This window comes from Lissotriton vulgaris, chromosome 11 (assembly GCF_964263255.1).
Source record: "Lissotriton vulgaris chromosome 11, aLisVul1.2, whole genome shotgun sequence".
Lineage (NCBI taxonomy): Eukaryota > Metazoa > Chordata > Amphibia > Caudata > Salamandridae > Lissotriton > Lissotriton vulgaris.
The window spans coordinates 134485025-134509019 of record NC_141699.1 but is presented as its reverse complement, the minus strand read 5'-3'; the positions used below and the strand labels follow the sequence as shown (position 1 = coordinate 134509019).

General features: G+C 42.1%; 1 protein-coding gene across 2 annotated transcripts in view; it reads left to right on the top strand.

Moving 5' to 3' along the window:
- The window catches only part of ATP6V0A2 (ATPase H+ transporting V0 subunit a2), a 398498-nt gene that overhangs the window by 128188 nt on the left and 246315 nt on the right, over nucleotides 1–23995 (top strand). For both annotated transcript variants that reach the window (XM_086942902.1, XM_086942903.1), the window contains 2 exons: nucleotides 8934–9034; nucleotides 12577–12703. In XM_086942902.1, coding sequence (XP_086799028.1) covers nucleotides 8934–9034; nucleotides 12577–12703 — 228 coding nt within the window. The remainder of the gene's footprint in view (nucleotides 1–8933; nucleotides 9035–12576; nucleotides 12704–23995) is intronic.

The following is a 23995-nucleotide window of genomic DNA, read 5'->3' as shown; positions in this document are numbered from 1 at the left end:
GACTCCTCCCTTGGTTGGTAGTGCGCATGGGCATCGGCTCCATCCTTAGATTGATTTTTTCCGCCATCGGGTTCGGATGAAGATCGAGACGCTCCAGATCAACTTCGCAAGAAAGTGATTTTCGGCGCGTATTCCCTTTCCAATTCGACGGTATTGTTATTCGAACGCGTTCATTTCCATTCCGACGCGTTACAAATTCAAAATAGAAGAGAAAAACTTGGAACTACGTCGAAGAACAGGAGGCCTTTCTCGACGCAGTCAAGCCCGGAGTCCATGGAAAGGACTCCATTCAAAAAATGTCCAACGTGTGGTGCTAAGTTCCCACACAAGGACCTACACGAGGTGTGCAACCTCTGTCTATCGCCTGAACACGAATCCAGGGACTGCGAAGCCTGCGCAGCATTCTCCTCCAAGCTAACGATTAGAAATCGTCGAGCTCGAAGACACGAGGTTTCCAGAATGCAGGCGGAAGCGATCCCGGAGCTGTTCGGAGACGAACAAATCGAGGAAGAAGAGGACCAGTCGGGGTCGGAAGGGGACCAGTCGGAGGCTGAAGAACTTATCGAGCAACAAACCGTGAGTGACGACGTCCCCTTACCGAAAAACCGACCCCGTGCGGTAACGACCCCGCCCTCGGGCCCGGTCAAACCGCTGAAAAAAGTTTCCGACGCCCCGCCTTCGGGCCCGGCAACGAAACCGAAACTGAAACCGAAACACTCGGACTCCCACCATGTCGGATCCGAGAAAAGGGCGACATCGACTTCGGCACCGAGGCTACATACAAAAGACAGCTCAGGATCTAAACTTTCCATGTCGAAACATAAATATGACTTATCGCCCAAGAGACACTCGATACCAAGAAAGTCGGAATCGAGCAAACATTCGGTTTCGAAAACAACAAGATCTGACGATCGAAAACAAAAGCACCTCTCGGAACCAGGACCCTCGGTACCGATTCAGGAGCAACAGACAGATCCCAAACAAAAGATCTTGTTTATTGATCAACAAACTGGGAAAGTGGTCACGAAGAAGAGAAAGAGTGAACAGTCAGAAGATAAACCTCTTCCTTCAAAAAAGAGAACAATGGGGACGAATATAACTCATCCTGCTTCTCCTCGTCCTAGACTAACACCCTCTTCTCCTATTCCTCACAATAGGCCAAATATTCCTACACCTTCCACACCAAGACCAGCTACACCTCAGTCAGATGTAGACAGTGATCTGGGGGAGGGAGAACCTCAAGGGGATGACGAAACTATCCCAGATGAGGAGGATCCATGGGAAAATTATGATGTAGGGTCAGATGAAGACAACGACCCAGAGCTATATCCCTCAAAGCCTTCACCACCTGATGATAACACAGGTTTTGTGCAGCTCATTAATAGGGCAGCGAAATACCATAAAGTAGATATACATACAGAACCTCAAATAGAGGATTTCTTGTTAGAGACTCTACCTAATGCACAGAGAACATCAGGTACTCTCCCTATGTTGAAGGGTCTTCTTACTCACACAGATGAGATATTCGAAAACCCAGTGAGAGCCAGGGTGTTAAACCCAAGAATTGATAAAAAATACAAAGCGGCTCCAAAGGACCCAATATTTATTAGAGGGCATGTACCGCTAGACTCGCTGGTGGTCTCAAACGCTCGTAAGAGAGCAAACTCGTTATCTACAGGAGAGGCTCCTCCACCAGATAAAGAGTCAAAGTTAATAGATGCATCAGGTAAAAGAGTAGCATCACAGGCAGCGAATAGCTGGCGTATAGCCAATACACAAGCACTACTCGCACGTTATGACAGGGCACATTACGATGAGCTAGAAAAACTTCTTACACATCTCCCAAAGGAACATCAGAAGAAGGCAGACCAATTAATACAGGAAGGTAAAATAATAACAAATACTTCCATTAAGTGTGCATTAGACGCAGCAGACACTGCAGCAAGGTCTATTAACACTAGTGTCATGCTAAGAAGGCACGCATGGCTTAGAACCGGGGTCTCCAACCAGTCGATCGCGAGCTACCGGTAGCTCGCTGGCACCCTGTCAGTAGCTCGGGACCTGACTTTCAATTTAGTATCCTATCGTCGTCGTTATGTTTATTTTTAGGCTCTTTCAGCCCTTCATTTTTTCCTCCGTCAAGGGAACCTGCTGCTCCTGCTGGCTAATAGAGCCTATCTGCCTACCAGAACCACGAGGCCTGCCTTAAGGTGCCTGCATCGTGCTTTGACCTTGCCTGACTTGGAGGCGGAACGGGAGCCTTGCAGGCACAATTGTCTCTACATAAAGCAGCACAGGCGCTGCAGCACTGCCCACATTAGGGACAACTGGACCTGCATCAGGTTTGTAGACAAGATCACTTTTATTCGAATGCGTGTGCAATGCTTTGTATTTTGGGCTTTTACAACCCTCTTATATGTGTCCGCCGTCATAAAAACCTGCTGCTCCTGCTGGCTAATGGAGCCTATCTGGGGGAGGGTGAAGTGGCTGACGTACGCCCAGCTTGAGCAGTGTCAGCCTGCCCACGAGGCCTGCCTTAAGGTGCCTGCATCGTGCTTTGACCCTGCCTGACTTGGAGGCGGGAACGGGAGCCCTGCAGGTACAATGGTCTCTACATAAAGCAGCACAGGCGCTGCAGCACTTCCCACATTAGGAACGAGAAACTTTTTTTTTTCCAAATGCGTGTGTGCATTGCTTTTTTCTGGCATCTGAAACACGAGCCGTTTCCAATGCTCAGGAATCTTGTATGCCTAAAAAAAAACATGAGGTGGGATTATATGATGCAATTTGTCTGGGTAGAATAGATGCGCATTGAATTTAATCAATAACAACTTTAGTTTCAATTCACTAAATATCGTCTGCCAACTTCTACATGTTTCTTTCAATACCTGCAATTGCATTTGCTACTGCATACAATCTGTCATAGATGGAGCAGTCTGTGCTCGACATCCTTCCAAACGTGGCGATGACTAAGACACATCATTATGTTGAGTAATTGGGAAGTTTCTCTTTTGATAGCAATGACTGCTCATGTGTGGAGTAGTCTTTGGATCATGGCTATGCTTTGTCTGGTTTAAAATGCGATTTGTATTGTAATGCAGTTGTGGGTGTATAATGCAGTGGAAAGCTTACAATTGATATACTATTATTTATTTTGAATCCATTTGAAACACTGTTTTAAGTTAATCATTACAATTAAGCACCATTTGACAGGCATCTTTTATTTTTAAAGAAATAATGTACCTTGCACATTATTACTGGCCACAAACCGGAACCAGGCCAATCATTTTACGTGTTTATTCACTAAATTTTAATGAAATTAAGGGAGAAATGAAAAATTAGGTTCCTGACTCCAGTTTGTGCTCATGAAGAACTTACAAGTCCAAGAGGTACTTTATTTAAAAAAAAACTCCATGTAAAATGGTGCCTTAAGTTAATGACAAAGGGAAATAAATAAATGAAGTCTTAATTTTATGACACAATGAACATAAAAGGCTTGAGACTTCACTTTAAATTGATCCCATTTAAAAAAAAGTAGCTCACTCCTGCAGAGGCCATATTTTTCTGTTGTAAATGGGGTCAATAAATAACATGGAGAGCTGAGCATGGGCCAAGTGAAGGATCTGTGGCCCATACCTTCAACGAGCAAAGATTTGCAAATAATGCAAATAGTGACACAAAAGTCATACAAAAATATGATGGAGTCTTTTTAAAAATCACTGCGTTTATTTCTCCTTCATGCAGGAGCATTTCCCGTGAACATCCGATCATATCACTACTTTGAGAGGCATTATTAGAAGTAATAGCTTTTAAACATGAAATGATGGACTCCCACCATCCAGGATGACAATGCTATATTAATAATAATAACGAAGTGGTAATTCATGTGAACCATACTTGTGGCATAAGTTATTATTACATGGAGCCAATGCATACTCTGGCAGGGGGCATGTTTGTACAGCGCACACCCTGAACTCAGGCATTTCAAGGTCCCGTCATGTGAGAATTTAGAAAATTGAGGCATTATGTAATAAAATGATTGTATTGCAGCATTTATATCGTCATGTGCTTACTACCCTTATGTAGGGCACTGAAGCACCTACCTACATAATCCATGTAGGTAGGCTGTGTGGTTAGAAAGGTGTTATTTTGTGATTCTATGTGGTAAGTGTTTCTATGTTGTGCTTGAGGACCACCGAGGTGCAGTTACAGAGTTATGAAACATAGGAGTTTGGTGGATGAGGAGGTGTGAGAGGCAGATGTGAAGTTTGTGGTTTTTAGTATGCTGGCAGCTGTGAACAGCACTGCAGGTCTGTATGGTTTCTTATGATTGTAGTCTTCGCTGGTTACTGCAGAGGTCAGGCGCACACAATGTGTTGAAGAGGAAAACCGTGACTAATATAAGCTCTCTGGTTTCATATTGTGCATTGCAGGCACTAAATAAGTATCTCTTTATCCCTAGTTAGTGAAGCTGGGTATTTGGGGGACTTTGGAAATAATCTGCACATTACTCGGCCTTTAGTAGCTCACGCTGATTTTCATGGATCAGAAGTAGCTCTCGCGATAGAAAAGGTTGGAGACCCCTGGCTTAGAATCTCAGGATTCAAACAAGAGGTACAAACAGCCCTACTGAACAAACCATTTGATCAGAAGACATTGTTTGGTTCAAGCACAGACGAGACATTAGAGAAAATGAAGAAAGATACGGAAACGGCTAAGTCAATGGGAGCATTGCAACAGCCAACACACAGAGGTTCCTTTCGTAGATCCACCTATAGAGGGGGCTCAAAGAATACAGGAACGAATCAGCAATCCACATCTTTCACACCTACATCACCCAGAGGTAATTCAAGAGGCAGTTACAGAGGTAACAACAATAAGGGAAGAGGCCGTGGAAATAATAATAACCGCAACGCCTCAACACCAAAACAGTGACTTCATAGAACTCCCCCCAGACCACATAACACCGGTCGGGGGACGTCTATCACAGTTCCTACCTGTCTGGGAAAACATCACGTCAGACAAGTGGGTGAGACAAATTATCCAACATGGTTATTGCCTAGAACTCAGATACCCCGCCAAACATCCCCCCCAAACAGCGTCCAATGAGTCAGGATCATCTGACATTGTTAAGAGAAGAAGTGCTAGCACTTCTACAAAAGCATGCAATAGAGAAGGTCCCAAAAGATCAACAGGGTACAGGAGTATACTCTCTATACTTCCTGATCCCCAAAAAGGACGGGTCCCTAAGACCAATATTAGACCTCAGACCTCTCAATGCTTACATAAATTCGGAGCACTTCCACATGGTCACGCTCCAACAAGTACTCCCTTTACTGAAGAAAGGGGACTTTCTTTCTACACTGGATCTAAAAGACGCTTACTTTCATATCCCAATTCACAAAGCCCACAGAAAATACCTAAGGTTTGTTTTAGAAGGACAACACTATCAGTTCAAAGTCCTTCCATTCGGTGTCACAACAGCACCGAGAGTTTTCACAAAATGCCTAGCTGTAGTGGCAGCACACCTAAGAAGACAACAAATACATGTCTTCCCATACTTGGACGATTGGCTAATAAAGGCCAAGTCAAAGGAAGAATGTCTTCACAACACACAGAAGACAATTCAATTGCTGCACCACCTAGGGTTCACGGTGAACTACAAAAAATCACACCTGCAACCAAACCAGATCCAGCAATACCTGGGGGCTACAGTAGACACAGAAAAGGCAATGGCATACCCCAACCCAATCAGAGTACAGACAATGGTCGGGTTAATACAAAGATTTCAACCACAACACTCACTACCAGCACGAGTGTTTATGCAACTATTAGGCATGATGTCCTCCTGCATACTGCTAATACCACATGCCAGACTACAAATGCGCCCACTACAAGAGTGTCTAGCGACACAGTGGAATCAGGCTCAAGGGCCGATTACAGATCTGGTGTTGGTAGACGACCGGACGTATCGCTCTCTGAAGTGGTGGAACACAGAAAACATTTCCAAGGGACGGTCGTTCCTAGAGCCAATTCCACAAGTAATAATAACAGCGGACGCATCGCTCTCCGGATGGGGAGCGCATATGGACAGATACACAGTACAGGGGAAGTGGAGTGTGCAGCAAAAGAAACTGCACATGAACTACCTAGAGCTATTAGCAATATTTCTAGCACTAAAAGCCTTCCAAATGCAAATAACAGGCAAAGCAGTCCTGATCAGAACAGACAACATGGCTGCAATGTATTATATTCAAAAACAGGGGGGGACACACTCTCTCCAACTGTCCAGACTAGCACAGGACATATGGAGATGGGCCATTCCTCAAAAGATCTACCTGTTAGCGGAACACCTACCAGGAGTTCAAAACCAAATAGCAGACATCCTAAGCAGACAGTCAGAACAAGTGCACGAATGGGAGCTGCACGACCAAATACTACAGCCATTCTTCCAAAAATGGGGGCAACCGGAGATAGATCTGTTTGGCAATCATCAGAACGCAAAATGCAAAGAATTCGCATCCAGGTACCCACACCAAAGGTCCCAGGGCAATGCACTGTGGATAAATTGGTCCAACAGATTTGCGTACGCGTTCCCTCCTCTACCACTAATTCCATTACTGGTTCGGAAACTGCAGCAACATTCAATGACAATGATACTAGTGGCACCCACGTGGGCAAGACAGCCGTGGTTCACCACGCTGCTACAACTCTCACAAGTACCACATCAAAAGCTAAGGTTATTACCCATGCATCTTACACAGAACCATGGAGAAATAATGCACCCAGATCCCAAACAACTGAACCTAGCGATCTGGCTCCTGAAGTCATAGAGTTTGGGTATTTAGATTTACCACCAGAATGCATGGAAATCATTAAACAAGCAAGACGTCCTACCACCAGAGCATGCTATGCAGCAAAATGGAAGAGGTTTGCTATACACTGTAACAGTAAGCACATCAACCCTCTGGACACATCTACTAAACAAATCATTTGCTATTTGTTACACTTACAGCAATGTAACCTAGCATATACCTCTATCAGAGTTCATCTAGCAGCCATAGCAGCATACCTACAAAACAGACAACATCTGTCATTGTTCAAAGTACCAGCAATTAAAGCTTTCATGGAAGGACTCAAAAGAGTCATTCCACCAAGAAGACCACCTTCCCCAGTCTGGAATCTCAACATAGTGCTTACCAGACTAATGGGGCCACCATTTGAACCTATGCATAGGTGTGAAATACAATTCCTCACATGGAAGGTAGCCTTCCTCATAGCTATCACGTCACTTAGAAGAGTAAGTGAACTGCAGGCTTTTACGATTCAAGAACCATTTATGCAGCTACACCAAAATAAAGTGGTTCTTAGAACAAACCCAAAATTCTTACCAAAGGTTATTTCAGCATTCCACATCAATCAGTCAGTGGAATTACCGGTTTTCTTTCCAAAACCACAAACAGTAGCTGAAAGAGCCCTACATACACTGGATGTTAGAAGGGCCATATTGTACTACATAGAAAGAACACAAACTTTCAGAAAGACAAAACAGCTATTTGTTGCGTTTTCTCCCACACATAAAGGCAATCCCATCTCCAAAGCGGGCATTGCCAGATGGATTGTAAAATGCATTCAAATATGCTACTTAAAGGCAAAGAGAACATTAACTGTTCCTCCTAGAGCTCACTCTACACGTAAACTAGGAGCATCTATGGCATTTCTGGGAAACATTCCACTAGATGACATATGCAGAGCGGCTACCTGGGTTACACCGCACACCTTCACAAAACACTATTGTGTAGATGTGCACACAACACAACAAGCTAGAGTGGGACAAGCAGTATTAAAAGCATTGTTTCAGACAGTTGCAACAGACACGGGCGACCACCGCTAGGGAGAGAACTGCTATATAGTCTATTCATAATGTACCATCTGCAGCCCATATGCCTCGAACGGAATATGCTACTTACCAGTATGCATCTGTTCTTGGCATAGAGGGCTGCAGAGTGGTACATGCCCTCCCAGCCTCCCCGGAAACCTGTGTCTGTTCCAACATTATCTTATTTAGATACACTTACATGGGCACTCTTATCTGTATTCTACTATACTACTCCATCTAACCCTACTATGGCAAAACAATCTAAGGATGGAGCCGATGCCCATGCGCACTACCAACCAAGGGAGGAGTCACCAAGAGACAAAAGACTCTCCAAGAGAAAAACAAAGTGCAATCATCCGAGCCCAACACCAGATGGCGATCTATTCATAATGTACCACTCTGCAGCCCTCTATGCCAAGAACAGATGCATACTGGTAAGTAGCATATTCCTTACTTGCATCTCTTCAGACTTCAAACTATTTCTGTGGACACCAAACATAAAATCTCTTCCTGAATTGAACCTCACATCTAGAACACCCCTTTTTTTCCCTGACACACAGTCTTCCAATTCGTTGCGCCATACCCCTCCTCCCTGTTTTGTACTTCTAGATGTCCCTCAAAACTGTAAATGATTGTTTTTGTAAAACTAACCAAAACCTTGTTTTAGTTACCCCTTAGTTCCCAGTGTTCTTCTGTACTTTAATTACTTACATTCCTTTAGGTCTAGCTTGAACAATATAAAACCAAAATGAAAAAACCTAGTAGTAATGCTTCACCCATAATCTACAAGAAAGGGAAGGAAACATCAAAACATTATCATATGTGCTCTATATTACCTAAAGCAAAAAGTCCTGGCATGTGATTAAACCCATCACAAATGACTCTGGGAACTATAGCTGGAAAATGTTTATGGCTACATTTGTGAAATTTGAGGGCCTTGATAATTTGTCTCTTCATGATTTTGGATCACACAGTTTGGATCACAACCCCAAAAACAGCCACTGCTTCTAAGAAGTATGATGGACTTTTTAAGTTTACATTGTTTTGGTTTTAGGTGGATACATCTCTACTTGGCAATTATGAAGAGTTTCCTTCGCTAGAAAGAGATAATTGGATGGATTACAACTCTATGCAGAGGCTGGGAGCAAAACTTGGGTATGTAATATTGGGTTTAATTTAAAGCAATGTAGAGGTAGTGTTAAGAGGGACTTTTATTTGAAGAAAGACTGTAAAATTGAGAACCAAACACGTATAGTTAAATTAAAAATATTCTTGAAATGTTTAAATGGACTGTCAATTAAATTAAATATTATATATTGATTTTTTTTTCACATAGTGCAGTTTTATTTATGCCCTTTAAAGCAATCTGAGTAGAAGTAAGCAGAGACGTTAGACATTAATACATTGAGGCTTTAATAATTTGTGAATATTTGTTATAACTACCAAAGTTTTACCATCCCAGCTATTATGTACTGATTAATTTGTTCTGTGAAGAAACACAGAATATTAGCTTATCCCAACTCTTTTATCCTTAATATGCGGAAGTGGGTCCCCCTTATTAGGTCTTTAGTGAAAGACTGCTGTAAGCTGTTGCTAGCTGATCCTCTTAGGTCAGAGATCGATTTTATTAACACTTTATTCTTTTAGGAGTATGAAACAATTACAGTCCATAGGGTGTTGACTATCTAGACTGGATTTCAGATCTTTGCATTGTTTAACTGTTGCTTTCATTCGTCCCAGCACACACCTCTCTTTTTAGAGCACGAGTCTCGTACAATATGCTTAATTCAGTTATGAGTGTAATGATCAGTGGTAATGCAGACCAGTGTGCTCCATCTCCATGCTACTTTAACCCTGGACTGCTGCTCCAGCGCCACCTACAATCCCATCACAAAGTGTTCATGTGTGCGCAGCATGTCAGTCTGGAAATGAGAGAGCAACCAGCAGCTTCCATGCCAACATTATGTGAAAAGGAAGAAACAATTATGGAGAAAATGAAAAGTGAGATTAGTTAAAATTAGGAATTTTTTAGTTAGGGTAATAATGTATGATATCCATTATTGCTGAAAATTATTTTCTTAATTAATGGTTTCAGCATTGCATAGTTAGGTATATGTTAGGCATGTTTGAAGAGTTAGGTTTGTTTTGAGGTCCATTAAGACTGAGGGTTAGGAATGATTGACTTTGGGAAAGTTTTGGGTTTGGGCCACTGGTTAAAATTTAGGTTAGATTAAGGGCTACGATTAGTTTTAGGGTGACAGTAATGTCTTTCCTTCATCTGTAAGGAATCCAACCCCCTCTAAAAATAATTTCCATCTAAGTTTGATCTTATTTTTAGTTCCTCCCTGCCTCTGACTATTTCTAGGTAGCTGAGGGACAGAAAAAGATTCAGAGTGTGGAGCTTTCATTTACACAGCTCTTTCCCAGTTTCTCCTTAGATAAACTGTTCATTAATCTAGTTCTTGTCAGCTGGTAGGGTATAAACACTCTGCATGGATAGTCTGGTCCTAGAATAGAGAGAACTGTAAGGGTGGGAGCATATATTATTACTGCTTTGGCCAAGACATATGGGGTATTCCACTTCGGAGTTAGACAGTGCATTTCGTAACTACATTTACCTATGGAGCTAGCGAGATGGTAGTGTCCCAGAGAAATTCCAAATTGAGGGCCATCTAGGCAAGTGAGGTGACTGATAGCCCGTCCGCTGTAATACAAGTGCATTATATCCTATGGCACTTTTAGTACTGTGGAAACGAATACCCATCATGTTTGTGATGGTGCATCCCATCTACAAAGATCTAAATCGGGCCCTAACTTCAAATTTCTGCTTTACCAAAATATATTGGCAGTAAATACTATGTTAACATTCTGGGGATAGCCCCAAACAGAGGGGTAGCTCCTTTGAGGGTGCATACCCACTGGCTACGCCATCAGAAACACCCCCAACCCAATTGAGATCTAGAGGGCAGGTTGGAAACTGGATGCAGGAGACAATGTTTGAAACCTAGCCTCCACATGTGGCCAAATTCTGTGCTTTTGGGCAACCAGTTTTTTAACTTATCCCTCTATTTCTATTTTTTGCCAAGATTAGAAGTTAGTGGGATGACCATAAAAATTGTTAGTAAGTATGTGATTAACAAAAACTGGACTAGAACTCAACAAACATTGGATAACACCCTGAATGGAAAAGTATTCAGTCTTACTGTTGTTCGCCTAAGTGAGCTATAGAGGGAGTTACAGTCCTTGGAGCTGGTAATACTATGTGGCATTCTCAGTTCTCCGTCTTCACAAGTTTGACCTTGGGCAAAGCATACAATGCCTGTTCCTCTGCCCCAGGATACTAACAATAAGTGGGCATTTTGAAAGTCTCAGTAGTGTAAATGATAAGTAAAGACATTGTTTCAGGACTAGCAACTAGCATTGTTTTCATTTACACATTATTATAAATGTACCATATTTGCACCGCTAAATAAGTATAATTTGCACAGAGTGATTGCCAGGTACCTTAGTGTAGCTGATTAAATCTTATATAGTCCCAAGTTCTGTCTTTGTTGTGCTTAAAAATGTCACAATTCCAACACATCCAAATTTTCATTGGATATGTGGTAGATTCTGCTCAGTTTATAAATCGGCCTGTCTCACCATACATATATCAACCTTTATTTGTAGAAATGCTGTAACTCCGCTTTGTATTCTATGTCATACAGAAACATGTAGCCACTCATGGGGCGTTTTCACGATGCTGTTTTCTGCACTGTGGCAGTGCCGAAGTTGTCTATGCATTTCTTTTTGGCATCTTAGGCGCATACATTAACTTGGAAAAATCTGAGTTAACGAATGTTTTGCTGACAGCAGAGCTCGAATGCACAGGGTAGTAATTGTCTTTTTGTGTTTTGGGTATGGTTCTTTTTCCATCTCCGGTCCTTAGGATTTCCTATATTCTATTAGCAAATTACATCATTTCTATTTTATTTTTGCAGAGAATTTATGAAGGTAACAAGGTGTATAGCATTAAGGATGTGGAGCTCAAGCTTTACGTAAAGCTGAAATTCAAAATACTGTCTCTGAAATTTTCTAAATGAAGTTGAACAGGACTGAGCAATATGTAAATGATTCCTAGGGCAGAACTCCACTGCCCTTCGAGGGAAACACGTTCTAAAGTACAGCTTCCATGTGTGGAAGACTTCAACTAGAGAGGCCAGAGTCCACGAGTCACAGTGAGACCTGATGACTAAGGCCAGAGACTATTATAACTGTCCTCTGTCCTTCCCAGCAAGTATGGGTATAGAATATTGGAGCTCAGAGGGTAGGTGGCAGGGTTTAGTATAGACTAGGAAGGCATCCTCCCTACTTTCCTTGCCAACGTGAAGACGTGTACACACATGAGTGGGTTTGTTGCTCATGGACAGATGAGGTACCATGTATGCCATAGGCCTTCACACCTCAACTCATTCGTCCTCATTTCCTGGGGAATAAGGTCCAACTATCCAGAGCCATTTTAGCTCAGTGTGCACTATATTGATAATATCGTTTTTTACTTTTGTATTTGTGTATTTTTATGCTGTACAGTAAAATACAGCAAACTTTGCAACACCACATAAAACCAACTCTATACAAACAGTTCTGTTTTTGTGGAACCAAGTTCTTTGGGACATTATGTAAACCACATTGAAAAATATCTTCCTGCCTGTACATAGCTTTATATCTGGCTTGGTGTCTCATGCAAAACTGGAAGCGTTTGAGAAAATGCTCTGGAGAGTGTGCAAAGGGTACACCATTCTTACCCATGCTGAGCTTGATGAAAGTCTTGAAGATCTCGACTCTGTAAGTAAAGTCAATTCTGCTGTTGTATGTTCTAATTAACCAGAACCTAGTTAGATTACTCTCTAATCCTTTACATCAGTTTGTGAATAATTGTGTGTTGTAAAAATAATCTTGTGTTTTTGTCAGGGCATATTTGATAGGTGCTAATCTAATAATTGTTTATTTACCTGTGTTTTTTTATGTTCAAACCTATCAACAAGCTTGGGAGACTGCTGTGTGTATAGCTTTCAAGAACATAGTAACAGTACATACAGTGAACCATAACTCAAATGTGATAACTTGCTGTGTTAGACAGGATTTGTATTTGTGGAGGGAGTGAGGTAGATGGAAATTGAAAGTGAATTCCACATTGTAGGATTACAACAGGAAAATGCTTAATTGTGTTTTCTTTTTTGACTTGTATGTACAAGATTGGCTGTTCAAACAGAAACCTACTCATTGGAGAGTGCAAAGGAAGTTAAAGACTGCTGCAGCACAAGAGCCTTGCACGAAAAATGGTTAACATTTGTAGGTGGTTCATGCCTCAAGGAGTGCAATGAGGAGTGGACGCAATGCTTCCTAATTTCTTAGCTCCAAAGATTAAGTCTTACTGGATTGTGGTAAAAGGTTTTTGCTGAAGTAACGGTAGATTTTCCAAGACCTTTTCCCCCAATACATTTTTTCAAAATAAGAACGTTTGTGTGATACCTTTCCATAGCCAGGGTTTGCCAAAACCTATGAATCCATAGAGAGCTGAACGGGGAATCTTTTTCTACCAGGAAATGGTGTTGAGTTGTTTAGCTGCTCCCGACATATCATGGATAAGCGCCCAGTCAGTGCCAGTCGCACCCTCCATATCTGATGGTCTTATTCCCGTAATCAAAGTGCCAGGGTAGCCAGGCATGGGTAGTCTAGGGTCGCTTTGATGTGGTCTAGTATTTCCTTACAGAACGTTTGGATGATCACACAAGATCACTAAATGTGTAGAAAAGTACAGTCTCTTGTTCACATCACCAACATTGCTCCAATGTGTTTACTTTGATGCGGCTTTCAATGTATATTTTTTGATTGTTGTAACATGCAAAAGCATTAAAAGAAAATAGGAAGCAGAACTAAAAGAACACAATTCATGTGCCTACCACAATGGCAAAAAGATCAGTTTACTATGCCCAACCGCATCACTTATCCCATTATCCAGTATGAATTGGCCCATGTCCATACATGTCTCATGCAACCAACTCCCCATGCAACCAAGTCCCATCTCACTTTACACGCAACATCTACTCCATATGTGCATATATGTGGTTTAAATACCCTTTCCACTGTATGAACATGTCCAGGCCTACATAACACCATCATCCTTCCTCCCCCTCCCCCCTTCACCTTGCACAACGTAATCTTATCCATTGTCTGATTTCGACACTTACACTTCCTGTCGGCATGAATAAGAAATCTGGCTCCGTAAAAGAAGCATGCGCTGTCTATCTCTTTGATGGCTATTCTGGCTCTTCAGTCTAAAAGTGCACCTGTTCAAGCAACCACGTAAAAAATACTCCAAGAACCTGCAGGTCTGTGTCCAACCAGCTCTATCCGGCATGATTAATCTACACATAACTATAACAGTACCTCAAGTTATCTCCTGGTTTGGAAATTGTTTTCATTTAGGGACAAATCCTTCACCCTATTTGTCTAGAGTCGACTTTAATTTATACATACTTGCATTTTCAAAGTTTTCTCTCTGACACACTACATTATTACTTTTGAGCTCTATGTATAATTACATAGTACTGTCTGTATTCTGCTCTAAGGACGTGGCTTGTTGTATACCTATGTGCTGCACATAGTGTTGCCACTTTTCTCCGGGAAAAATACCGGCCATTTGATGTCGATTTAAGCTTCTGCAAAGGCCCAGACATGATACTAAATAGAACTTTAAACAATTTTGCATGTATTAATTAGTAACATGACTTTTCTGTCTTTATTTACTTTAAACATTAGCCAGGGATCATTAAGGCTTCTCTAGAACATATTCTTAGTGATTGCTATTTATATTTGCTATTGAATGGGTATGGGCTAAAAATATCTGCTTTAACCGCTTCGCTGCAGCCGGAATTCCCCCGCGGTGCATGCGAATTCCACTCGTGCGCGGTTCGGACGGCCCCAGGCCGTCCTCCGCAACAGCCCACCGCGACGTCAGACGGTGGGGGCCATCCGACGCATGGAAACGGTTAGGTGATTTGGCTTATTTTTGTACTGTCGGCGCCATTAAAATACCAGTGATGCCGGGAAAAACTGGCTAGTTGGCAACCCTAACTGTATATTATATTGAATGTGTACAGGCCAAAATACATGACCAGTCGTTATTATGAAAAATGGGCGAAAATGTGTGTGTGTGTGTGTGTCTCCGTGGGATTCAAACAAAGAGGAGTTTTATTCACATAACGATGATGGCTAACGCGTTTCGGCGGGCCTACCGCCTTGGTCACAACAACTTCTCATTGTTAACTGACAGTTTATATACACATACAAGACTCGTTCGTCGGAGCTTTTGATGACGTTCACTAGTTTCTATGGTTACTTAATAAACAGAGAAAAGGTCCGTTGCACATGGTTTGCTTTCAGGTTCTTATCATACATAGTCTTTCCTCTATTGTAAAATACATTGCGAGCGCATTTCCTCTCAGAAGTCATAAACGATTTTAAATTCATTCATTTTTTCACAATTACGGCCATTCGCAAATAAACACAATATGAAAAGATACCATAAATATAACATTACTAATAAATTCATTAACAATTACATGTGCAGAACCAATGCATGTATACGCGACCATCCAAAAAATGAATGAAAGTGCTCAAAATTAACACGGACTGTGAAAATTATCATCAGAAAATAATGTGCAAAGTAATATGTGATAAGACTGACCACAGCTTGATTTAGTCTCAGTACTGAATTGCTATATACCTTCCTAGGTATCACCATATGTCACCTATCAATAGGTTTTTTAACAATTTCCATCAAACTAAAAAATTATTTAGACAGAATTGAGTCCAAGTGGGCATAAATATTGTTGAATCATTTGTGCTTTTATATATACACCATAATGACAACGATGTTAGTTAATTCAGTACATTATTATGTGGATTCAGAGTACGTGATTTTAATACTTTAATTACCCTATGTGCTCCAAACAACTAATAAAATTGACTGTGTCGAAATTTTTCTCAAATCGGAGTGTTTTGATACTGTGAAATTCCACCAGTATCCTCACTGTAAAGTTTCAGAGGAGTGGGATACGTGGATTAGCACGGATTTAATGTATACTTAATATACTGATGTAATTACAGAAAATGGGCTGCCTTTAACCAAATATTGGCTTATAAGTGTACACTTAAAGCTTCGTCAGTTTAACCCATTAGGTGTTTTGGTGTCGAAAAGAATAATATATCTCGACTCCAGCCTCCTGAGAACTAGGAGTCTATTACCGCCTCTAATGTTTTTGCTAATACTGTCAATGACAAAGTATTGCAGATCTTCTGTTCTCCCTCTGTGAAAAGCGTTGATGTGGCGGGCCACCGGATAACTTTGGTCATCATTGGCCACAGCTCTTAAATGCTGTAAGATTCTTACATGTTCCGACATAACGCTTTTTACAAGTACATTGTAGAACGTAAATTGCATAGTCTTTCTTGCAATTATAGTTCCCTCTCAGTTCTAATGGTGTTTTTCTTAGTGGGAGTTGTACTTTACTGAGGTTAACACCATGCTGACAAGCTTTGCACTTGGTGCACTTCAAGAATCCTTTCTTGTTTGGAAGCCAATTGGTGTTTCTTGGTTGGCTCGGGATGTTAGATACCAATTCCTGCTTCATTGATTTTGCCCTTCTGTATGTGATCTGCGGCAACTTGGCACATAGTGCTCCTAACGCGGGATCACTGCGTACTATGGGCCAATGCGTGTACAAAATTTTACGTACTTGAGTGTGGTAGGCGTTGTACCCTGTAATGATTCTCGGTGTCTCATTTTTCTTGTTCGATGTTACTGTTATAGTGTTCTTAAATAACAGACTCTCTCTACTCTTAGTCAAACATTTGTCTTCTACAGTTTTTAACACTTTTTCAGAGTAGCCTCGTGTGCGCAATCTTTTGAATAACTGTTCTTTTGATGATACAAAATCGTCTTGCGTACTACAGTTGCGTTTCATTCTGAGGCACTCAGCATAGGGGATGCTGGAAATCAGGCTGTGCGGATGAAAACTTCGGGCATGCAAGATGGTATTGCCGGAAGTTGGTTTTCTATAGGTCTTCGTTTGGATCTTGTTCTCAGAAACAAATAATTCCAAGTCCAAGAAAACAATCGAAGATTTGCTGGTATTGCATGTAAATTTCAAGTTCAAAGAATTCTCGTTCAATTCCTCAGCAAATTTTCTTGCACTCTCCTCACTGCCCTTCCATAGCAAAACAATGTCATCTATGTAACGACTGTATTTCAACACATTAGTCGACATTTGTGTGCTGTATTCTGCCATGAGTACTTGCTCCTCCCACCAGCCCATATGCAAATTAGCATAGCTGAGGGTGAAGCAAGTACCCATGGCAGTCCCCTGAATTTGACGATAGAGAAGCTTGTTAAAAATGAATGTATTATTTTCGAGACACCATTCCACCATTTGTAGTAGCATGATAGTGTTCTGATGTAGTGTTATGTCCCTCGTATCAAGATAGTGTTTGATATATATATATATATATATATATATATATATATATATATATATATATACAAAACAAAGGATGCAGCACTCTTGGATGGAATTTCAGCGTATTTATTAAAGCGTATTTCACCCCACCAACGCGTTTCAGCCTGACTCTGCTTTTCTCACGGTCAGTAAGTCTCTTTTCTTTAACTCTTTATACTCCCATGTCTGCCATTAAGTGGCATTATGGGATATGTAGTTGTAAACATACATTCAACAAACTTTATACATAACAGAAAGACATTAGCGCTTCATGTCATTACTTAGCATTGTGATTTTGTAACTCATATGCATTGTTCTGAAACTGGCTATTGTGATTCATGTGTCTCTCACATAAAGCAGAGTGTCAAGGTTTAGTACCTAAGTTCACATTCAAATTCATTCACTTTTAGCTTTAGTATGGGTATAGTACCCCTTCCTGTGAAGTTCGTTATCTGGTCTCTGACACACATTCTGAAGGTTTGTTCAAAGATGTACATACAGTTCTTCATCGTTATTTATGCCTCCTGGCTGTTAAGTCCTGAATCTTCTAATAAGGCGCGACTCCATCTGACGTCGCTTTTTCACACGATCTCGCCCTCGGTCTCCTATGGGTACCATTTTGATTCCGTAGAAGCACATTGCTCTCCAATCTCCATTTTGGCAGGTCTTTAGGTGTTTAGCTGTGGCATACAGCATATTTCCATTCTTTATTGCCCGTATGTACTCCAGTATTCGTTTTTTTAACATACACGTGGTGCTCCCTATGTATTTCATGTCACACTTGCATTCTATCCCATAGATTACAAATTTGGAGCTGCATGTGATGTTTTGTTCAATTTGCATTGTGTTTCCATTCGGTTCCAAGAAATTAATCGTACTGCGACCTATCCTGCATGCTTTGCATGAATTACATGGTTTAAAACCCTTGCTTTGATTGGTTAGCCAATTGGTTGGTTGTTTCCTTTGGAAATGGCTATTGACCAGTAGATCTTTGAGGGAGATGTTTTTTCTGTATGTTATTGTCGGTGTCTTGCCCACAATTTCGCCAATGTCTGGATCCCCAGTTATCGGGTGCCAATACTTCCTCATTTTGCTTGCGATCAAACCACTCTCCCTGCTGTAAGTGGTTATGAATCTTGGTGGATCTTTTTCCTGGGTAATTTTGGGTTTTTCAATTAGAGTCTCTGCTCTTGTCTTTGAATCAGCTCTTTGTTTACATTTATTTAATGTTCGTTCATTATATCCTCTGAGTTTGTACCTGGTTTTACTTTCTTGAATCTTTTCCTCTGCATCCTCTTTTTTCGAGCAGTTCCTTTTCATAAGAATAAATACTCAGTTTGGAATGCTGTTAAGGAGAGGTTTTGGGTGAAAACTAGTTCCATGTAACACACTGTTTGTTGATGTTTTCTTATGGAACAATGTGGACTCGATCTTTCCATTCTCTATGTATACTTTGATGTCAAGAAAATCGAATTGCCTCTTGTGTGTCGTACATGTGAATTACAAGCCAATCTCATTTTGATTTAGTATCGAGAAGTAATTCCTGAATTCCCAGTCCATTCCATATCATTAACAGGTCCTCTATATAACGGACCCATAAACCACTCGTTCCAGATTTATTTGGGAGTTCATATTTTGTGCAATGGGTGCTAAGAACTTATCCACATATTTTGACATGTTTTCATAGAGGGAGCTGCAAGAAGGAACTATTGGCCTTCCCGGGGATTGATTAATGTCTTATGGATTTTTGGTAAAAAGTATATACATGGTGTTACAGGAAAATCCACAATTAAAAACATCCTTTCATCGTCACTTTGTTGTTGTCTCTCATACCATGTTTGTATGATGTCCTTTAGATCTTTCAGCATTTTCTCCATCGGATAATTTTCGAGTCTCGAATAGTTGTTTGTCATTCAGTTGTCTTAGGGCTTCATTGACATAATCCTTAGTGTCCATTATGACAATATTTCCCCCTTTATCGGCCGGTTTTATTGTTATTTCCTCATTTTCTCTTTGGTTTGTATTCCTCACATTTGTCAGTTTCTCCAACTCATCAACCACGGCGTCTGAAAATAGATCGATTTTATTCCCTGGCGATAGTGTTGGATAATATTTTGATTTTCTTTTTAATCCAGTGTCAGGTCTTTTGTTCGTTTGTATGTCTAGATGTTCCAATACTTGTTCATCCGACATTGTGTCATCCTCCAGTTCATATAAAATATCAAACATATTTTTTATGTCCGTTAATTGATCTATTGAGAGCGGTAGATTCCCTTCCTCATTACTTGATACAATATCCTTGCTTGTACCTGGTTTGTTTTACATGGATTTTGGTTAATTTGAGCTTTCTGACTTATTTATATAAATCAATACGAACTTGTGTATAGTCAAAATTTGACTCGGGCAGAATGATAAGCCCTTGTTCAAAAGTGTCTTCTCGTCATTAGATAGTTGGTACTGTGACAAATTGATGATGAGATTGGTCTTTTCTATTTCCTGTTGCGAAGTGGGTAGTACCTTTTTTCTCCGCTTGGACCTTCTGGTTTTTCTTGTACTTGTGAGGGATTTTGTGTACCTCTTCCTCTACCTTAGTTCATTGTTCTCCCTCGACCACCTCCCCTTGCGAGGTTTTTGTCCAGATTCATTATTCTCACCTCTTCTAAAAAAAACTGTTTTGATGATTTGGCCATATCACTCAATGTTTCTGTCTCACTTACATCAGATTTGCTTGTGCTTGTTACGTTTTTGGGCTGGGTAACTTTTTTCAGGCTGTCATATCTCCTTGCAAATGTGAGTATTCTCCCATGTAGATAGTCCTGTTCGTCTCGTTTGAATTTGCGTTCCTTTCGTTCCTCTTTTTCGTACTTATTTTTCTCTAGTCTGATGTCCATTTCTTTCCTTAATTTTAGTATCTCATCTTGGTTTGTATCCTTTGCCAACGCTTCTTCAATTTCTCTTATTTTGGATGTAATTTCAACCACATCCAATTTGGCATGTTTGATTAGAATGCGCATCATGTTGAGAGAGCACTCCGTATTGTTTTCTACCCACTCTTCCAATAATTCCTCCTTTGTTTCAGGGTGCGTGGGCATTGTGAATTTTCTTAGTCCACGAGGGATGCGTCTCACCTCAATATAGTTTTCCAGGGCTATAATTTCCTAACTCTTGTTGGTTTCCTTTTTGTACAGTCTCTCCATTTGATTAACTTTCTGTTTTAATGTCAGGCTTCCGCTGCTTTGAATGGTCGTAGCCCTTTGACCTGACCCTTCACTTCGTTCCCAGTTTTAAACATCGCTGTCGCTTTAGAAGCTCGTTTTGCCACACGCGCTTCCATAATGATGTGTGTTAGACTGCCCTTTTTACTTCAAGGGTGATAAATTATTTTGAGCTTCTATTTCCTGTTGCGAAGTGGGTAGTACCTTTTTTCTCCGCTTGGACCTTCTGGTTTTTCTTCTACTTGTGAGGGATTTTGTGTACCTCTTCCTCTGCCTTGGTTCTGCTGCTGCTTTTAAAGTCTGGTACCTTTGACAACGTGTGCAATGCCAGAAACGTGTCAGGCTGGATGAACTTGTTGCCGCGTTTCACCTTTCCCCGTTGGTGCTTCGAATAAAGATTGCGGCAGATACTCACCTGGTCTGTGGGCTCCTTCCTTCACAGGCAACTCTTTGGTTTTGTGTTTACCAGCATGCCTGAGCCGCGGCGAGGAGCCCTGGGGTTGCGAGCAGCCCACCATTGGAGACGCCCAACGACGCCTCCGGTATGGAGATCAGTGCCGGTTGTTTGAAGATCATTTTCAGCAACGTGGAAAGGTGCCTGGCTGCGCAAAGCCACCATGGTTTATATTGCTTTGTTGCAATGACACCAGCGTTGCCAGGAGGAGCATTCTGGAGGAGCGGAGGGTGGCCCGACGGAGCAGGAATAGGAGCATGGTTTCCGGTCTCTGAACTTTATTGATAACCCTGACTATGGTTCGATGACTTTTACTGTATTATTTGACATGTCGTACCCGGGGGTGGCGGGGCGATTGATGGGACTCTTTCCTCCTCTAGGGTTTCTTTTTGTAGACTAGTTTGATGTTAGGGAAACAAGGCACACTGCAAGTTGGGGTGGCTATTTTGTCTTACGCAGGAGTGCAGGGTGGGGGGATTTGTAACGGGTCTCTGGTTTGTGGGTGGGGGGGTGTTTAAGTGGGTGTGTTTTGGTTTAGTGCAAGGCAACATATTGTTCTGTCAATTGATTTGGTGCTGAGTTCCGAGGGGGGTTGGATACGTTTTCACTTTTGGGATGGGGGGTAGGAGATTGAGACTAATGAGTTGGAATGTGAATGGGTTGGGGGACAGGATAAAACGAGGGGTTGTGTTACAATTGTTGAAGCGACTTTCTCCTGATGTGGTATTGTTACAAGAAACACATTTGATTTGTAACACTTGTCATGCCATGAACCGGAGAGGGTATCGTCTGGTTGCCCTTGTGGGGTTCTCCTCTGGATCTAGAGGGGTGGTTATCCTAATTAGGAATTCTCTCCCCTTAGTAATAGATGCTACACTTTTAGACGACAGGGGGCGTTACGTAGCTATCACTGGACGATTGGAGGGTAGAACTATATCCTTGCTCTCGGTTTACGTCTCCCCGGGTCTACAGTCAACAACTTTTGCGGACCTGGGACGAGTAATATTGAGGCTTCCTGAAGGGCCTCTGATTGTGGGGGGAGATTTTAATCAGTTGTTTCTGGTAGGGAAGATCGATACCCACCCAGGGACCTCGCAGTGTCTCAGAATTGGCTTAGTGGATTAATAGACACACTGGGGTTGGTGGACTGCTGGAGGCTGCTGCACCCGGCCCAGCACCAATACACTTTCCACTCGGGTGCACACGGTAGCCTTTCCAGGATTGATTACATTCTGATGCCAGCTGTGCATGCCCCCTCCGTTACTGAGGTTCGACATCTAGCTCTGGGAATATCCGACCACTCCCCATTGTGCCTTCGGATGGAGTTGCGTGTAGGTGCAGAGGGGCAGGTAGCCCCAATTAATCCGTGGTATCTCCATACTCCTAAGACCCGTGCGGCGTTGATTAAATCCTTCGACCACTATTTTGTTGAAAATCAGGGATCGATGTCTTCTGCAGTGTCGCTCTGGGAGGCCTTTAAGACAGTCATCCGAGGTCAGGCGCTGTCATTGATTGCTGGTGCGAAGAAGAGTGGGAATGAGGAGGTGGTGAGACTAGAGACAGAGATCACTGAGTTGGAGCGTAATCTGGAACAGGGCGTCACCCGTGAGAAGATGCATATCTTGCGTCTTAAACAACTTGACTACAGAGCGCTGGTCACGGATGCCGCAAAAGTCATGGGCAGGGAGCAGCAGGGTCGATTGTATGATGTCGGGGATAAATGCTGGCAAGCTGAAAGCATGGTTAGACTAAAAAGAGAGGGCTAGTCGTGTGGTTTCCGTGATTGAGAGAGTGAATGGTATGCGTGTGACTGACCCCGAAGTGATTGTCCAGAGTTTTGCGGAGCATTTCCAGGAAGTGTACTCCCCGGTGTCTGATAGACCGTAGGAAGACTCCCATTTATTGTTGCGCGATATAGCTTTGCCCCGCTTATCTGACTCGGATAGAGAGTTGCTGGATGCCGTAATAACCGCGGATGAAGTAGCTCTCGCTATTCGCTCCATTCGTTTGGGAAAGGCGATAGGCCCTAATGGTCTCCCCATTGAACTTTATAAACTGCGCCCTGTTAAAGTAGCGCCGTATCTTTGTGACATGTTCTTGGAATCGTGAGATATAGGCTCCCTTCCCCGTGATCAGCGTCTTGCGACCATAGTGGTGATTCATAAGGAAGGGAAGCCAAGGGACCGCTGTGCCTCTTATAGGCCGATATCACTCCTCAACGCAGAGCCCAAGATTCTTGCTAAATTGTTGGCCAATCGTATAATAAAGGTGATTGGTGACTTGATTCATCCAGACCAATCCGGTTTCATCCCTCATCGGAATATGGCTTTGAACCTGCGGCGGTTGCATGGCGTTCTCGCGAGGACTTCGTCATTGTGTGAGCCGGCCATCTTGGCCTCCTTAGACGCCACGATGGCTTTTGATACTGTGGAGTGGCCATATTTGTGGGCCGTATGGGCCAAGTTTGGTTTTGTTCCTGACTTTATTAGCTGGGTCAAGCTCCTCTATGAAGATCCGTTGGCTCAGGTTGTGGTGAATGGTCGGGTCTCTAAGTCTTTCGTTCTTGGAAGAGGTACAAGACCGGGTTGTCCATTGTCTCCAGTCTTATTTGCCCTTGCTCTTGAGCCCCTAGCTGCATGGATTAGATGGGAACCGTCGATGAAGGGTATTCAGTGGGCCCCAGGCTTTGAAGACCGTATTTCGCTATATGCCTACGATATACTGTTGTACCTGACGTCGCCCCGGAAGTCGTTAATTGTTTTGTTTGATGTCCTCACATCTTTTGGTAGAAATTCAGGCCTAGTCATTAACTGGACTAAATCTTATTTATATGTCCTCTCGGGTGATGTCCCTCTTTTGCCGCGCGATTGTCCCATCCAGGTTGCACACAGGGGTTTTAAGTATCTTG